Raw genomic sequence first — 18,847 nt, 5'->3', positions numbered from 1 at the left:
GGGAAGGGGGTGATGGGCATAGAGGAGGGCACTTGTTGGGATGAGCACTGGGTGTTATATGGAAACCAATTTGACAATAAATTATATTAAAAATAAATAAATAAATAAATAAATAAATAAATAAATAACCACCAAATAAATTCTCAGTATTACACCATATTTTACCAAGTCTGTATCAAAATTAACCACCAGAGGTAGAAAGTAAATTGAGAAACTGAAATAAGTCTTAGAGTGAATGTGAAATCACATCTTCAGGGTCTGATGTAAAAAGTCATTTAATGGTTTTTTTAAAACAACTTTATTGAGGTGTAGCTGATATAACATACACTGCTGATATACCATAAACTGCACGTATGTGTAGAATTTGATTGATGCCTTTGGCATATAGTATATATACCAAGGAAACCATGGACACAAAACAAAATAAAGAAATCTGCATCACCCCACTCCAAGAAAATAAAAAATCACCGATAATATAGTGCCATCTTACCTTTCTCTCACTCCCCACACCTGACCTCCACAATAGCCATTATTGGGTGACTAGGCTTTCAGCTTTTCTTCTATGCATTAACAAATAAAATCCCCCCCTCACAAAAAAACAATCCTATTGCAAATATGGTTTTGTAACTTGAATATATATCTTAACACATTTTAGGTATTTTTCCACATAAAAGTAGGATAGGTTCTAGTTCAAGATGGTGGTATAGGAGAATCCTGAACCCATCTTTTCCCACAGACATATCAAAACTACAGCTACCTATGGACCGGGGGGTGCCCAAAACTAGCTGAGTGACTCCTACACATTGGCTGAATGAGAAAAACCTCACATCAAAGTGGGGAGGAAAGGCTGAGACATAATCTTTCCGGGAATCCCACGAGCATGCAGGGACCCACAGTCAGGAGGCAATGCACAAATACCATCTTCACCCTGAGGACTGAAAGATCTGAACCCCAATTCTGGCACCCAAACTTTTAACCTCACGGGTGGCACCCTCATCTGGCACGTGAGAGGCCAGCCCCTAGAACACCTAGCTCTGACAGCCCGTGGGGCCTGCATTCAGCAGACCCACAGAGATACAGCAAACTGAGTATCAGTTAAAAGGAATCTGTGCCTGGACCTACCAGACCCAGGGCTCAGTGCGGAAGCAGCCGACTGAAAAGCACCCAGGCTTTCTGTGAAAGAGGCTTATTTGCTTAAAGCCTGGGTCTGAGGGCCAGGCATCTAAGTTAACACACATCTAGGGACCTACTGAATTACTCTTCAAAAACAGGCCGTTGGGCACCATTTCTGTGCCCTCCCTCGGTCCAGCTCCAGGTCCCAGGATCTCCCAGAAAGGAGCCTGTAATCTTTTTCTGTGTGTGACTTTTGCAGCTGCCACCCAGGGGACACGTCTAGATTGCCTGGCTCTGGTTACCAGCAGGGCTTACACAGGAGGGTCCCAGAGGACTATAACAAATGGAGAAAAGGTTCTTAGCTGGCTACTGTCCCCAGGGCACAGCAGAGGGGCAGGAGACCCTGGAGCTTAGTCTTTTGTGAAAGAGGCCTGTTAGCTTCTGCTCATAGCTGTGGCCTGAGGGGCAGGTTGCTAATTAAACACACGTCTGAGGGCCAACTGTAATCCTCCACAGCAACTGCAGAGGGTAGTCTCTCTCTACTTTATCTCCACTGCACTCTCTTTGTGCTTTCTCTACTGCACTCTAGAGCACCAGTATTTACCAGAGACAGAAAACAACGCCTTAAATGACTTGTTAGACCAGATGCACTGAGCAAACATATACAGGACATTCTATCCAAATACAACAGAATACACATTCGTCTCAAGTGCACATGGAACATTCTCCAGTGTAGATCATATGTTAGACCACAAAATAAGCCTTAGTAAATTTGAGAAAACTGAAATCATATCAAGCATCTTCCCCAGCAACAATGTTAAGAAACTAGAAGTCAACTATAGGAAGAAAACTGGAAGATACATAAATATGTGGAGATTAAACAACATGTTACTGAACAACCAAAGGGTCAAAGAAGAAGTCAATTGAGAAATTTAAAAAACATACTTTGAGACAAATAAATATAGAAACACAACATATTAAAAGTTACAAGATGTAACAAGGGCAGTTGTAACAGAAAAGTTCATAGGAATAAACGCTGACATCATGAAACAAGAAAAGACTCCAAATAAACAACCTAACTTTACACCTCAAGGCACTAGAAAAGGAACAAATGAAGCCCCAAATTAGAAGTAAATAAAGATCAGAACAGAAATAAATAAGACTAAGACGACAGAAACTATCAATAAAACTAAGAGCTGGTGTTATTTTTTTAAAGATACATAAAACAAATGGACAAAACTGTAGCTAGATTTACAGTTAAAAAAGGGAAAAAAGGGAAAACAGGGAAAAAAGAGAACTCAAAATCAGAAATGAAAGAGGAGACACTGTAACTGATACCACAAATATAAAGGATCATAAGGGACAACACTGCACAATTATACACCAATAAAATATACAACCCAGAAGAAATGGATATTCTTAGAAACATATAACCTGCCAAGACTGAATCTTGAACAAAGAGTCTGAACAGATCAATTGCCAATAAGGACTAAATAAAATTTAAAAAACACCTCCTAACTAACAAATCCAGGACCAGATGGCTTCACTGATGAATTCTACCAAACATTTAAAGAATAATTAACATCAACCCTAGACTACTTATATGAAGACAGCTTCAATATTCCACAGAACGCGCATTTTACCTCTAGGTGAAATGCTTTTGCTGGGTTTACTTTTGTGGCATTATCAACATTACGCATTGGCATACTGTTAGTTATAAGTTGAAATTGTTCAATAAAATACTAAATAATAGAAAAACCAAATGTAAACACATTGGTAAGAGCCATTTAAGCTGAGGAAATCTTTGTTTGGTACCCTCAAGCTCATTAGCTAAAAGTAAAGGTAAAGGAAAGTACTCCTTACTGGAAATAACTCCCTATTGTCTAATGAATGACAGGCCTTGAGAAAAATACATAATTTCACTTTCTAGTATTTCAGTGATTTATATGCTTATATATTTAAAAAAATTATTTAGTGTGGGGGAGGGGGAGGGGGAAGGGGAGGGAGAGGGAGAGGCAGAATCTCAACCAGGCTCCACATGCCATCAGTGCAGAGCGGGATGCAGGGCTTGAACTCACGAACTGCAAGATCAGGACATAAGCTGAAATGAAGAGTTGGAGGCTTAACCAACAGAGCCATCCAGGCACCCCTATATGCTTACATTTTTTATATATAACTATTTCCAACATTAACAGCACATAATAAATCACTGCATGAGGCCCCTTTAACAGACATGTGCATAAGAGAATTCTGTTAGCCATGTAAATTCAACTACTCTATCAAATTATGTTTTCTAATTTTAAAATTTTTAAATAATGTGAAATTCTTGAATAAAATGTTGATGGGTTTTCATAAAATAATGATAATAAAGGAGCCTGAGAGAAGAGAAATTATCCAATATTTTTAATTAGATCAAGATCAAATATCTTTTAGAAAAGATACTTTTCTCATCTAATGGTTCTGAATGTTCAACCATGAATCCTGTCAAATTTTAAGTTAATGGGTTTTAATTTTTTTTTTTCTTTTACTGCCTATTTAAACAATGTCAAGTCCAGGGCCCATTTACTCATTATTTTTCCCATCCTTAGAAATCAGTATGTCCCTTCCACTCCTGTCTTATTAGGTAAAGCAAGTCATGGTCATGCCTAACTTCAAGGTGGTGGAGTGTAATCATCCCGTATGTTCAGGAAAGGAAGGATAACAGGTAATATGAACTCTAGTAAGCCACCATGCTACCTATTTTTTTTTTTTTTTTTTACAAATAGTTTATTGTCAAATTAGTTTCCACATAACACTCAGTGCTCATCCCCACAAGTGTCCTCCTCCATGCCCCTCCCCCCCCACCTATTTTTTTTTTAAGCTTTAGGATTTTATTTTTAAAGTTATATTTTTTATTTTTATTTTTTTATTTTAAAAGCTACAGGATTTCTCAAAGAACATTTTTTTTTTTTTTTTTTTTTTTAAAGGGAGAAGGTTTTAAAGAACAAATTATTTCTGGGGCACCTGGGTGGCTCAGTCAGTTGAGTGCCGACTTCAACTCAGGTCATGACTCACAGTTCATGAGTTCGAGCCCCACATCAGGTTCTGTGCCGACAGCTCAGAACCTGGAGCCTCCTTCGGATTTTGTCTCTCTCTCTCTCTTCCCTTCCCCTGCTCACACTCTGTCTCTGTCTCTCAAAAATAAAATAAACATAGGGGTGCCTGAGTGGCTTAGTCGGTTAAGCATCCGACTTTCGCTTAGGTCATGATCTCGTGGTTCCTGGGTTCAAGCCCCGTGTCGGGCTCTGTGCTGACTGCCAGCTCAGAGCCTGGAGCCTGTTTCAGAGTCCGTGACTCCCTCTCTCTCTGACTCTCCCCTGCTCACGCTGTCTCTCTCTCTCCTAGAAATAAAGAAAAAAAAAATTAAAAAACTTTTTTAAATAAACATAAAAAAAATTTATTTTAGGAGGGCAAATCATTTCCCACCTCTCTAAAATGTCAGCTATAGAATCTTTATTATGGTGTAATATTTAAAATGGAATTTTTCAATTACATATGTTCTGAGAATATCTAATAAATTCCTATTCTGATTTCAAGTTTGTATACAATCTAATTCTTAACCCTTCCCCGTGTTTAAAAAAAATAAACCAATAAAACAATACACATCATGTCTTAGGCACTTGTAGGAAAACCTGCTATTTTTTGAACCTTCCTAAAATGCAGATTGTTTATGGCCAAACATAAAAGCCACGGAGTTCTGAAAAATTTTAAAGAGATAATTAATTCAAACATAAAAATTAAGTGGCTTAAAAATCCTGGAAATGGGGGGGAGGGGGGATGGGCATGGAGGAGGACACTTGTGGGGATGAGCACTGAGTGTTATGTGGAAACTAATTTGACAATAAACTATTTGTAAAAAAAAAAAAAAAAAAAACCGGGAAAAAAAAAAAGAAAAAACACCTTCGGCGANAATTAACTGCCCAAATATGTTATTATATCTAAAGATGTAAAGTTTTAAGAGAGGAGTACAAAGAAAATCAATTTTACTTTATAAAATTCTGTCTTATAAAACCAAAAGCTGAGAAAGTAATGTAAGATAATCCCTCAGCTGGTGGAAGTATTTACTACAAGTTTCCATTTAATGGCACGTTCCTTTAAGGGAGTTGGAAATAAAATACACAAAAATTAAATTTGCCTCAAAGCTGTTCAGGCATATCCCTAGAATAAAACAGAGCAATTCCTGTGCTGAATTTTAGGATGTTGAAACAATAGGCTCAATTATGAACAGTGACTATTAATAGAAGGCAAGAAGAAATATATACATTCAAACCTGAGCCATTGGCAAGAAAGTGGCTTTCGGACAATTTCTAGTTGTAAGGAGAAAATCTTAAGAATGTTTCAAGGGAAACTAATACATTTCTACATGAAGACAAAATGTATACATTTAAAAAAATGTGTCCTACCGTTTGTACTTCAATATCACCTTCTTCCTCAAATGTTGTTTCTTCCTCCTGGACTGATACAGACTCACATTCTTGTGGTTTATTTTCTTCTTGGAGCTCGTCACTGATTTCTGCTTCTCCGTTCTTAACTTCATCTTCGACAGAGTCAGTTACTGTGGCAACTCGTTCTTGTAATGGTGTTAAAACAGGCCACAGGGGTGTGACATGGTCATAGTGAGTATGTAGGAGTCGTACAGCAATGTCACTTGTTGCTAAAATCCTTGGAATTTCAAATCCAATTTGTGTTTCAGAGAATCTGATACTTCTGTATCTGTTAATAATTTTAACAAAAAGAATCAGACTGTAAGAAACAAAGTCTGCTGAGAATTTATACCTAAGCAAGATTTCTCTCCACTTTAATTTTGCCACAATTTTGAGTCCCAGCCCAGGCTTGCTTGCTTTGCAGCATTTGGACCCAGTTTCTAGTGTGATCTTTCTCAAAAACACTCTGTTGGGATCTATGACCCCACACTTTTCTCTTCCATCTCAGGCAGGTCCTTCTTTGTTTCCCCTGTATGGCCTTCTTCCTAACTGTCCCTTAAATGTTGACATTACTCAGCTCTCTATACAGGCTTCTTTCTCTCTCTCTCTACCTACTCTCCTTGGATATTATTTTGATGGCCTCAATCATTACTTATGTTTTCAGGCATTTTTTTCTTTTTTTAAAAAATTTATTTCTGAGAGAGAGACAGAGTATGAGTGGGGGAGGGGCAGAGAGAGCAGGAGACACAGAATCTGAAACAGGCTCCAGGCTCTGAGCTGTCAGCACAGAACCCGATGTGGGGCTCGAACCCACGAACCAGGAGATCATGACCGGAGTCGAAGTCGGCCGCCCAACCGACTGAGCCACCCAGGTGCCCCTGTTTTCAGGCATTTTTAACATGAGTTCTACATGTACCGGAATGGGGTAGCAACACAAAAGAGGGGTCCCTGAATGGGCTTTAAGAGGTCCCAAAATGTCCTTACCTATGATGAGTGTATGTAATAAAGTTCTTAAGAGTCTATGACTCCCAAAAAGTTAAGAAGTACTAGTCTGTATGATGACTCCCGAAAACAGATCTCCAACTCAGATTTTTCAGTGCCTTCACACAGCTGCACTTTGATATTCCATAAGTACTTCAAACTCAACAGATCCAACATTAAACTTATCCTGCCTGCAGCCCCCCTCACTATCATCAAATAAAACAAAACGCGTTTCTGCCTCCACTATTCACTATCTTAGTAAAAAGACAACATCTAATTCTCTTCTAATTTTCATCTTAAATCTAGGTAGTTAATATAGGGCTATTCATTTTACTTCTTTTAAAATAATACACAGTAATTTCTATAGACAATAAAACAGGTGATATTAATACACTGTTTCATTAGATTTAAATCACAGTATCTTACAACAAATGTAACTTGAAAAGTATTTTGTTCCTTCCTGTTACAAAATATCAAAATTAAAGTCCAATTCTTTCCATTGTCATATGACTAGTCTTTTCAGAGCTGGGACCAGAACCTAGGACTCCTGACTTTTACTTTGCTATTTTTCCCCCCTGGAACTCACTACCATACTAACTCAATTAATTTGAACTGCTGATGATTAAATAGCAGAAGTGATCATAAATTTATCATTATTACTCTAATTTCTCTGAAAGAGGTTATTAGCTGTAAAGAATTGGGGAAACGTCACTTAAATATCTAAAAAATAATATATATTAAAGTATTTTTAAAGTATTAAACAGTTCACAAAGATTTTTACAGTTTTAGATTGCCATATAGAAAGCACCTACCTCCCCCGCCCCATGGGGGTGTGAATTAAGTGGGTAAAGAAAAGGAGAAGACATTTGTCTATTCAGCATTTATTTGTACTAGACACCATGCTATGATATTTACATTAATATGTAATCTTCAACCCAATCCCATTAAGTAATATAGTCATCATTTGACCACTGATATAATGAAGCACAAGAAGGCTAAGTAACTTGCCTCAGGTAAATAAACGGCAGGTCTGTGATTCAAACTCCAGCTGGCTGACTCCTAACATAGATTTTATCCAAGTATACCATGCTATTATGCAAAAGACATATGCTTGGTCATCATGATGTGATTCCCAATGTCTTTTGACCTACAGTATCACCCACGGGAATACCTTGGATTCTTCTTGAGGTTTGCCCACACATACAGAGTAACATTTTCATCTTGAATGACTTTTTCCATATTTCCACTGTCCAGATCTGCTAATGTACTAGCTTGCTGTGACAGAAAATGAAAACATTATAAAAGATTAGAGGCCTCATAAATTATGCAACTTACAGGAGTCATTTCATCATTTAGGTGTTAGATTCCCTTCATTACTTAAAAGAGTAATATGGGTAGAGTAATATGGGTAAAAGTCTCAAACTAACAAAAAACTGTTTTAAAAAAACTCTGGATGATACAAATGAATTTATTTAATTAAATGTGCTTCATCTTTGCACTCAGTTGCTTGCAGTGTCTAAGGATTAAAATTGCTCCTGTATTCCCAGGATTACTGTTGTGTTACCCTTTTCGATTTTAGCATTATCATGACTTTTCATTTTAAACTATAGATCATGCTACTGCAAAAATTAGTTCATTTCTGAACATTATCAAGTTTAGAAAACAAAATATCCCATTATGAAATCTAAATGAGTCATGTTTCATTAGTCAATCCAACACTTGATGTCTAACATTAAACACACAATTTAAGGATGTTCTTAAGAATGTTAAATAAAAGCTAATAGAGCTTGATGTATATTAGCTCTCTTAAATGCCTCAAATAAGTCAATATTGTATGTGTTTACTTGCCATATTGTAAAACCTTAGAAGCACTGGAGACTGATGCAGTGTCCAGAATAGTTGTGTTGTAGAACACTGTGAATTTATCTCATTGTTTCCTCATGGTATTGTTTAACTTGCTCTTCTATCCCCGTTATTTTTTGTGATTTTTTTTGGAAGTTAGGTGTAGGTAGGTTTAATTATTTTTGGCAAGAAGGCATTGGAGGTTATGTTGTGTTCTTCATGTTGTGTCTTATCAGGAGCTCTATGACATCCCACAATTAACAATGTGGACTTGATCACTTGGTCAAGGTATAAGTACCCATATTCTCCCAGTTACAAAGTACACTTTTCCCCAATTAATAAGTAATCTGTGGCCGAATACTTGGGCACTAGGAGACTCATGTGTTCTTCAACAACGTTTCACCTAATTACCTAGGTGAAAATGATCCTTATCACTTATTACAATTGGGAATTGAAAACTGGTGACTTTCTGACAATTCCTTCTACATTTATCAGATGGCATTCTTCCATAAAGAACTCTTCTTTCCCCTTACCCCACTGTCCCCCTTCCTTTTTGGAGTATCACTTTAGACCCGTGGATTTTTTCTTTACTTAATGTGTTATAATCAATTATGATTGTTCTTTCTGATATTCAAATTAGTCTAAATTTGACCAATGAGAGCCTCTTTAAGCTAGTTCTGTCCCTTTGGATACAACTCCAACAGTCTCTGAGTATTTATTTGCTTTCTAGCACAAGATAACTCAACCTCATCTTTCACTTTCCTGACTCCAGACCTGGAATTTGCTGTTTACCCCAGTTAGACTTCATTCCATTTTAAGAATTAAAAAGAACTCTGGTTCATACTGATATTTCCACTTCAAACTTAACATTACAGTATTTTTTTTCCTAGTCTGCTTTTCTTTTACATACTGCATTTTTTTCTCTTAAACTAGAATGCTAATAATTGTAAGACACTTCCTTGTTTTTTCTTATAAATAAAATAGTTGCAAAATTATAATAAGAACATTACTAACAATAAGTTTAGTGAAGTTTAAGCCTTCTTTGCAGTTCTTCTTGTAATTAGAACATAAGCTACCAACCCTATTCAGAGGACTGTATTCTATACCAAAATAAACCAAAATACCCAAAAACAATGTGTGACCTTAGGCTGTTTTCTGATTTAAACAATAAAATAAAACAAGAACAGTTACAGAAGACATTGATGGGATATTAGCCAAAATTTAAATATGGACTAGATACTAGAGTATGGAATTATTACTTTCTACGGTATAATAATGATTTTACAGTTATTTGAATATTATCATTAGTGATAAAATATTTGGGGAAAATAGAGTGACTACCAACAATCTTTATCAACTGATTTATCTAGACTAGTGAATATCTAACATATGTTTTACAAATTGATTTTCATAGTGATCCTACTAAACCTTAGCAAGTATAAGAAAAAAGCTGGACTTTAACTACATTGATAATGGTGACTTTTTTTTCCCTTTAGATATATTTACAGTTGGGGGCACCTGGGTGGCTCAGTTGCTTGGGCATCTGACTCTTGGTTTCGGCTCAGGTTGTCATCTCAACGGCTCATGGGTTCAAGCCCTGCATCAGAGTGGAGCCTGCTCGGGATTTCTCTCATCCTCTCTCTTTGCCCCTCCCCAGTTTGTTTGCTCACGTGCGCTCACGCTCTCTCTTTCTCTCTCTCTCAAAATAAACATAAATAAAAATTTTAAGAAATATTTATGGTTGTTAAATCTGGATAAATATATGCCTCAGATTATTCTACTTTTCCATAGCCTTTTAATGAAAAAAGTGAATTTTTTATTATATAGCATAAAATTTTTATTCTTATAAAAGTTAATCATAACTTATGGGTAAAATAATCACACTCACTCTGAGAAGTATTTCTGTGGCTGTGTTAAACTTAAGATGAAGGAGCTCCTGCAGTTCTAGAATTGATCCTTGATATTGTTTTATAGTTTTATCTTCCAAATCATATGATGGCATTTGCAATAAAAGTAATCTCAATTTCTCAATTAACTATAAAGTAAAAATATAAAGTAAAAACTTACTATAAAAATAAAACTTCTGACAAATAGTCAAAGAAAAAGTGAAAAGACGATGTTCTATCACATTAGAATTGACGAACACATCATATCATCAGTAAAACATTAAAAAACCCTTTTATTTACTGTATTATTTAAGATTATGGAAAAATAAAAACTAATTCCTACAGATTATCCATTATAAGAATTCTATAATTCTGTAACTATTGGCAAGTTAAAAGAGGAGGCATAGCTTGGATACTGAAGACAATGAAACAACAGAAATGATTATATAATAATGAGGAGGAGGGGCACCTGGATGGCTCAATTGGTTAAGTGCCCAACTTCAGCTCACAGTTCGGGAGTTTAAGGCCCGTTGTTGTCGGGGCTCTGTGCTGACAGCTTAGAGCCTGGAGCTTGCTTTCCATTCTGTCTCCCTCTCTCCCTGCCCCTCCCCGACTCACACTCTGTCTCTCTCAAAAATAAACACGTGGGGTGCCTGAGTGGCTCAGTCGGTTAAGTGTCCGACTTCAGGTCATGATCTCACGGTTCGTGGGTTCAAGCCCCACATCGGGATCTGTGCTGACAGCTCAGATCCTGAAGCCTGTTTCAGATTCTGTGTCTCCCTCTCCCTCTGCCCCTCCCCCACTCGTGCTCGCTCTCTCTCGCTCTCTCTTGCTCTCTCTCTCTCTCTCTCTCTCGGTCTCAAAAATAAATTAAATAAATAAATAAATAAATAAATAAATAAAAAATTTAAAAAAATTAAAAACCAGCAAACAAACAATAATGAGGAGGAAGGTGGAGGGGCAGATAGTTACTAATATGTACTGAATGTTTATATGGGTGCCCAGGGCAGGCTACCCCCAAATGTACCACATGGCATATTGATCATTTTGAATCAAAGCTACTTGAGAAACAAATAGTATAAAGACACTTGGACCCTCCTCTGTCTCCTGAAAGCAGGAAACAAATCTCCCATATGAAAAATACCCTTCCTGTACTAAGAAGTAAAAAGACCTCTTTATTATCAGAGATAGGGGCTTTAAAGTCAAGAAAACTATAGGAATAAACCTTGTTACTGTTTTTACTAATCTACCACCTCAGACCAAACTCCACTTAGAATTCCTTACTAATTAAAGTTCACAAACACCTATTTTCCTTATCTTACAAATTCCTCACAAATCTATTGTCTCTTTATCTAAAATGTATAAAAACTGCCTGCCTTGGTCATTTCTTTGGGTCTCAATTTCATTATTGGGTCTCCATGTGCATGTAATAAAATTTTGGGTTTTTTCTATTAATCTGTCTCTTGTGAATTGAATTCTCCATCCAGGTGAAAGATTTTGAAGGATAGAATTTCCCCTCTCCTACACTTACTATGTGCCAGGAACTTTTCTAAAATGTTTATATGTTTTAATTCATTCTATCTTCATCATAACTCTATGAGGTAGATACTGTTACACTTATTTTTTATTTAAAAAAATTTTTTATTTTTGAGAGACAGAGTGAGACAGTGTACAGGTGGGGGAAGGGCAGAGAGAGAAGGAAACACAGAATCCGAAGCAGGCTCCAGGCTCTGAGCAAGCTGTCAGCACAGAGCCTGACATGGGGCTCAAACCCACAAACCGTGAGATCATGACCTGAGCCCAAATCGGATGCTCAACCGACTGAGCCACCAGGCGCCTCCTATGCCCATTTTTTTGTTTTTGTTTTTCATTATAGTTTATTGTCAAGTTGGTTTCCATATAACACCCAGTGCTCATCCCAGCAAGTGCCCTCCTCCATGCCCATCACCCTCCTTCCCCTCTCCCCCCACCCCCATCAACCCTCAGTTTGTTCTCAGTATTTAAGAGTCTCTTATGGTTTGTCTCCCTCCCTCTCCCCAACTATTTTGCCCCTATGCCTATTTTTTATAGATAAGGAAACCGAGCCAGTCTGGTTAAACTGGTAAGGAGTTTAGAAGACCCCACTCCTTCCTAACAGCAAGTAAAAAGCTCAAGAGACTGAAAAATCGACAACTCTTCTTTGATCAACAAGAAGGGAGGAGCCCCCAAGAAGGGAAGGGACCGGGCAAATGCCTGACCTCAAGACTGGAAAGACCTATAAGTGAATAGAGAAAGTTAGCTTACCAGAGTGTATATTCAGGAACAAAAGCCACTGCAGACACCAGTGCCAGATAAGAACATCTGAACTGCAAATGACAAATTCCTGGAGGCTTAGTGTGGACAACTCTTGAGACTGAAAAACTCCAGGAGAGCACAGTCATAGAAGGAAGAAAGCTCACAATAGGATGAGATTTGCCTCCAAATGCTCCATCAGGTTCTTACAATAAATATGGGAGCAGAATCCCCTCCTACTTCTGGCAGAGGGAAGCGAAAAGGAACGGTTTTGAAATACACCAGAGTACTCTGTCCTTAACAAGGCCTGATCTTAGGGAAAACTAATTAACTAGAGACTAATCTCCAGGAGTTTTATCATAGCCTCACTCACCTGGGAGGAAGGAAATAGACAACTTCAGCTAGCTCTAGCCATCCCCTCCCACCTAAGAACAATTTTTTAAAAAATTAAAAACACTTGTGAAGCTCACCATGCAGAGACACAGGCTTATTACAAGACGAAGACCTAATTGCAGGACTATAGATAGGATTCTTCCCCTCCCCATCCCCAACTCACAGCCATATTACTAAAGCCCTATTTATACCACTTCCTTACACTCAGTACATCGTGTCTAGCTATCAGATGAAGATTACAAATCCCACTAAAAGGCAAAAAAAAAAACCCCACAATTTAAAAGACAAAGCAAGCATCAGAACCACACTTGGCAGGGATGTTGAATTGTTAGACCAGGAATTTAAAACACCTATGATTGATATGCTAAGGGCTCTAGTGGATAAAGCAGACAGCATGCACAAATAGATGGGCAACGTAGGAACTCCTAAGAAAGAACCAGATAGAAATGAATGAATGCCTTTGGTGGGCTTATTAGTAGACTGGACTCAGCAGAGGAAAAAAATCTTTGGGCTAGAGGACATATCAACAGAATTCCTGAAAACCAAAAGTCAAAGACAACAAAAACCGAACGAAAAAGTTTTTTAAATAGAACAAAATAGCCAAGGACTGTGGGACAACTACAAAAGGTACAGCAGACATATAATGGGAATACCAGAAGGAGAAAAAAGAGAGAAAGGAACAGAAGAAATATTTAAAATAACAGAATTTCCCTAAATGAGCGTCAGATGCGAAACCACAGTTTCAGGAAGCTCGGAGAACGCCAAACAGGATAAATGCCCTAGAAAACAACACTTAGGCATACCATTGTCAAGCTATAGAAAATCAAAGATAAAAACTCTCGACAGAAGCCAGAGGAAAAAACACCTTACCTTTAGAGGAACAAAATGAAGAGTTAACATTTAACTTTCCAGAGATAATCTAATCAAGAAGAGAGTGGAGATATTTAAAGTGTTGGGAGAAACTGAGGCACATCATGATCAAGGAGCAACTAGTAAGTGGCAGGATTTAGTTTTGAACACCGACACAGATAACACCTAGAAAATTTCTGAATTAAGAGAGGCGGCATCGTGGTGTAGGGCAGCATGGACTTAAGCCAGAATGCAGGGCTTCCATCCTCACCACGCCTTACCAACAGTGTGGACTTGGACAAGTTTGTAACATCTTTGTGCTTCTGTGCATCACTGTGCCTTCTTCATTTGTAAAATGAGAATAGTGATACCTAACTCCTAGGGTTATTATAGGAATTCAGCAAGTTACTATATCTAAAGCCTGGAATAGTAAGTATTATATAAGGGCTGGCCAAATACATTTGGTAATTTGGAACTTGGTGTTTACCACGGGGTCACTGCTATCCAATTCTTTCTGTTCCTCAAGTGCTGCCTGCTTTAGTTTCCTATGGCTACGATCCTCCTCCTCTCCCATCTCCTGTTTTGTTTTACTTACCCTTTCCTCATTTTCTCTACCATTTCTTACTTCTACGTCTGTAACTCACTCTCATAATAGGGAGATTTCACCCCCAGCTCGTCACCAGCGAACTCTAGTGCTGCTTCCCACTCTCTCCCAGCTCCTGCAGAGCACCGGGTTCCTGGACCAGCATCACGCCACGGCAGCCAGGCAAGAACACTGCACGATGAATCCGCTGGCGTCCAAATACCTCACAGGGGACAGGAGGCTTGGGAGCCTTTGGAAAGTCAGAGTGAGACCCATCTGAAAAGTCTCATAGGAGACTCCAAGCAAGTCACGGTTTCTCTCTCCATATGCAAAATGGATCTCATAAGCTTGTCCACATCAACCTAGGCAATGCATGTTATGAGCATGACAGTCTGGAGTTACTCGATCTTATAACAACATGTAGAAGAAGTAAACCACGGTGACAAGCGGCACAAAAAGTGCAGTGACGAATTGTAACAAAATCATTAGAGGATAATCGGACCACGAGCAGTGAATTCTTTCCAGTTCCTACTATTATGTAAGTGTACCTAGTATGGGTTTCTTTCTATTCATCCTAGCGGGATTTGTTGGGTTTCTTGAATCTGAGGATTTGGATCTTTCCTCAATTCTGGAAAGATGTCAGTCATTTTCTCTTTGAATACTGTCATTCCCTCATTCATCTGCCACTCCTTCTGGTAGTCCTCCTCGACGCATTTTAGCCCCTTTTACTCTATCATACAGATCCATTAACTGCTCATTAATATTTTCCATCTCTGTCTCTTTCTGTGTGCTATATTCTGGGAAATTCGTTCAATACGACCTCTGATTCACTTGTGATTAAGAATCCTCAGTAGACACATTTTTGCTTCCCTTCACTAAGCTAACGGTGAGCCAAACAAGTTCTTACCATCTCCCTTTGCACAGCAGGTATTTTCCCTCTTATCCACAATAACTTTTTGAGGCTCCCAGCCATATAAGGAGCTTCTGATCCAACCTGCCACCTTGCATGCACCCTAGGCTTTGCTTCCTGATGGTTCTTTAAACCAGTGCTAACCCAAGAGTTAACAGAAAAAGAAGCCTCTGGGAAAGTGGCATCTCTGGGAAGCCACTGACTCTGAGACTGGACCACTTTTCTGAATTGTTTTATGGCCTCCAAGATTTTCTTTTACTTTCTTTTGAAATAGGGAATGAATTTAAATATCATTTAAAACATTTTTTAGCATTATAATGTGGTAGTTCCTCAGCATAGCCTGTCCAATCTATTTGCAGAAGTGGAAGGTAGGATATTCTTTAAATGTTGATTTATTTTTGAGAGAGAGAGAGAGAGACAAAGCATGAGCAGGGGAGGGGCAGAGATAGAGACACACAGATACAAAATCCGAAGCAGGCTCCAGGCTCTGAGCTGTCGACACAGGGCCCAATGTGGGGCTCAAACTCATAAATCACGAAATCATCACCTGAGCTGAAGTCAGACACTCAACCAACTGAGCCACCCAGGTGCCTCAAAGGTAGGATATTCTCATTCACCTTTGTTCTTTCATGCCTAAAAGAGGAGGTGCCTGGCACACAGTTGACACAGAAAAGTAAGTGTAGTGAATCACTGAATAGTGGAAAGTTTCAACTCAAGATAAAATCATGCACTTTTCTCCTAAGTTATTTACAAAAATGGATGCAACTTGATTTTTTTTCCTCGCTTGGATTAGACACACATAATGTTTCACATTTATTTTATGTTGGCCTTATCTAAGGTGGCAAAGATAAAAAATAAAAATAGGAGTTGTAAAAATTAAAAAAAATGAAAAGGTTAACAAATATTTTTCTCAACATCCAAAGAAGCAGTAGTGTTATTAATTGGCAAATACAAATCTATATTTATTTATTTCAATTTTTGGATTGATACAATTTGTAACTCAAATAATTTAAAATTACAGAGTAATTTTCCAGTACCTACATTTAGCACTAGTTTACTTTTTGCGATGACTTCCTCTAAAGTCTCATTTGTTTCCTCTTTCCACAAACTAATGAAAGTGTTAATTTCTGGGGATATTGAAGGATCAGGACTCCCATCACATTGAATGTAGTGATTCCACTGTAGAATAAAAATGGTGGAAAGGTCACAATGATGAAAATGCAAAGATTAAATAACTTCTTTCAAAGTATCAGTTCTCATTACCTAGTTTTCCCAATTTAGGCAAAAAAAAAAAATGATGACTTTAACTGTCTACTTGAGATATCTCTAAAATAGCCAAAGTCTCTTCATCAAATAATTTATAAGCCTCAATAGTTCAAATAAATAGCAATTCTAACAATTGTCATACTTTTAAAACAGTATTTATGAGTTGGTTTTGTTTGGCTTTCCTCTCTAATCACACAGCTCCTGTATTTATGAAAGCCAATACTTGGGCTAACTTCTACTTACCAAATTATTACTGTTTTCTGTGGGTTTCTTTTCCAAATTATTACTAACAATGTCATTTTAGTATGAGCTCTTCCATTCATTTTGCAGTCTATGAAACTTCTACACTTGTAATCATATTGTACTTAAAAATTTTTGCTTAAAATTATACTGCAATCATCTTTTGCCATATTATTACAATTTTTTTCTCCTTATAAGAACCTGTATTGTTTCCAAAGCTACACTGTTTCGAGCAATGCTAGATTGCCTTACGCTCAGAGTTTTCTATTTTAATTTAGAATAATTTCCTCAGTATAGATTCCCCCAAATTAAATCAGAGTCAAAATAAAAAATTTCAAGGGTCTTATTATTGACAATAGTTTGCTACAAAGCTATATGAATTTACTTTGCCATGTGCAATATGAGATTTGTCAAATTAGAGATGGTTTACAGACAAATGAAAAGTTCAGGGGGATTAAAAAGGATATCAGAGTATAATTCCCACTTGGGGCACACACACAAAATCAATCTTACCTGAGACAGCAATCTAGTATCTTGTTTCAACTTCTCTGCTTCAGAAAAACATGCCTCTAGTAAATAAAGTTCTTCAAGCTCTTCTTTCCTCCTTTCTAGATCCTGTTGCATGGGGAGAGATACATTGGCGGGCTCTTTAATTTTAGCTTTATGTTTCACAAGTAGCATCTAAACTTTACTTGGCAAAATACTTAGTTTCAAAATGAGCACTAAAGTTAGTTTGAATGTAACAGGTATTTCCACAAGGTTTCCTCTGAAACAGTGGTGTGCAAGTTATCTGCAGACTCCTGGTGGATCCCCAAGACTCTTTAGGGATCTGTGATGTCAAGTATGTCCTCATAATAATACTGAAGCAGTATTTGCCTCTTTCGCAATGTATACAGTTACACTAATGCTGCAAAATGGAATAAAATTGCTGGTGTCGCAGCACAAATCAAGGCATAAGCTATACTAGGGGTCATATTATACTTTTGGGGTCTGGAGGTGGTAAACAGCAAGTTTCACATAAGAATGACCTGAGGAAGTGAAAATTATTAACTTTATTAAATGTCAACCCTTCAGTATATGTCTTTTGACTGTTCTGTGTGATAGAATGGAAGTATGCATAAAGCACTTCTGCCCCATATCAAAAGACAAGGCTGTCTTGAGAAATTACTGCTTGCACAATTATTTGAGTATTTTGGCAGACACTCTCAAGAATGAATGAATTGAGTATGACACTTCCAGGAAAGAATTAAAAGTATTTGTTACTTTTCAATTCAATTTTTACAATGCAAGCTTTCAAATAAAAATTCAAATTAAAAAAAACTTCTATCTACCACTGTGAGCTTGCCATTTTCTCAATCCTTAAAAACCTTTCTGATTTGATTGAATAAGACATTAATGCATTTGATTCTTTATAAATACTAATAAAAATGTGTTAACATTTAGAAGGAAATAATTCAGTGAACCAAATTTTTCGAAGCAACCAAAGCATGACATTTCAAAATCATACATGGATACAAGATCAATTTAAAGTGTAAGACAGATCAATGCTTTAGTATAACAGTATGAAAACTTCACTGATATGATTTCAGATTCCATACTAAGAAACTATGACTTACTGAGTTTTGGTATACAATCAAAAAGAATATCCACAATTATCTGAAAGGCTATTATCATATTCCTCTTTTTTCCAACAGTGAATCTGTATGAGGCCAGATTTTCTTCATACACTTTGATAAAAACAACACATTGTAACGGATAGAATCCTGAAGTAGATATGAGAATCCAGTGGTCTTTTGTTAAGTCTGACATCAAAGAGACTTTAAAAATATAAATAATGCCACTTGTTTCCCTAATTTAAAAAATATATAATGTGTGGTGATGAATGCTAACTAGACTTATTGGAATAATCATTTCACAATATATACAAATATTGAATGTTGTATACCTGAAACTAATACAATGTTATATGCCAATTATAACTCAATAATATATATTATAATTATATGTAGTTTTATTTCTTAAAATATGTTAATATTTTTACTAGTTTCTT

General features: G+C 37.1%; 1 protein-coding gene across 3 annotated transcripts in view; it reads right to left on the bottom strand.

Annotated features, from left to right (window-relative positions):
* The window catches only part of DNAI7 (dynein axonemal intermediate chain 7), a 58,650-nt gene that overhangs the window by 18,658 nt on the left and 21,145 nt on the right, over nucleotides 1-18,847 (bottom strand). For all 3 annotated transcript variants that reach the window (XM_077774486.1, XM_077774487.1, XM_077774488.1), the window contains exons 5-9: nucleotides 17,311-17,412; nucleotides 16,333-16,470; nucleotides 10,288-10,434; nucleotides 7,729-7,832; nucleotides 5,556-5,865 (exon numbers count right to left, since the gene is read on the bottom strand). In XM_077774486.1, coding sequence (XP_077630612.1) covers nucleotides 5,556-5,865; nucleotides 7,729-7,832; nucleotides 10,288-10,434; nucleotides 16,333-16,470; nucleotides 17,311-17,412 — 801 coding nt within the window. The remainder of the gene's footprint in view (nucleotides 1-5,555; nucleotides 5,866-7,728; nucleotides 7,833-10,287; nucleotides 10,435-16,332; nucleotides 16,471-17,310; nucleotides 17,413-18,847) is intronic.

This window comes from Crocuta crocuta, unplaced genomic scaffold (assembly GCF_008692635.1).
Source record: "Crocuta crocuta isolate KB4526 unplaced genomic scaffold, BGI_CrCroc_1.0 scaffold176, whole genome shotgun sequence".
Lineage (NCBI taxonomy): Eukaryota > Metazoa > Chordata > Mammalia > Carnivora > Hyaenidae > Crocuta > Crocuta crocuta.
The sequence above is the reverse complement of the archived record's forward strand: the minus strand, read 5'-3'. Positions and strand labels throughout refer to the sequence as shown.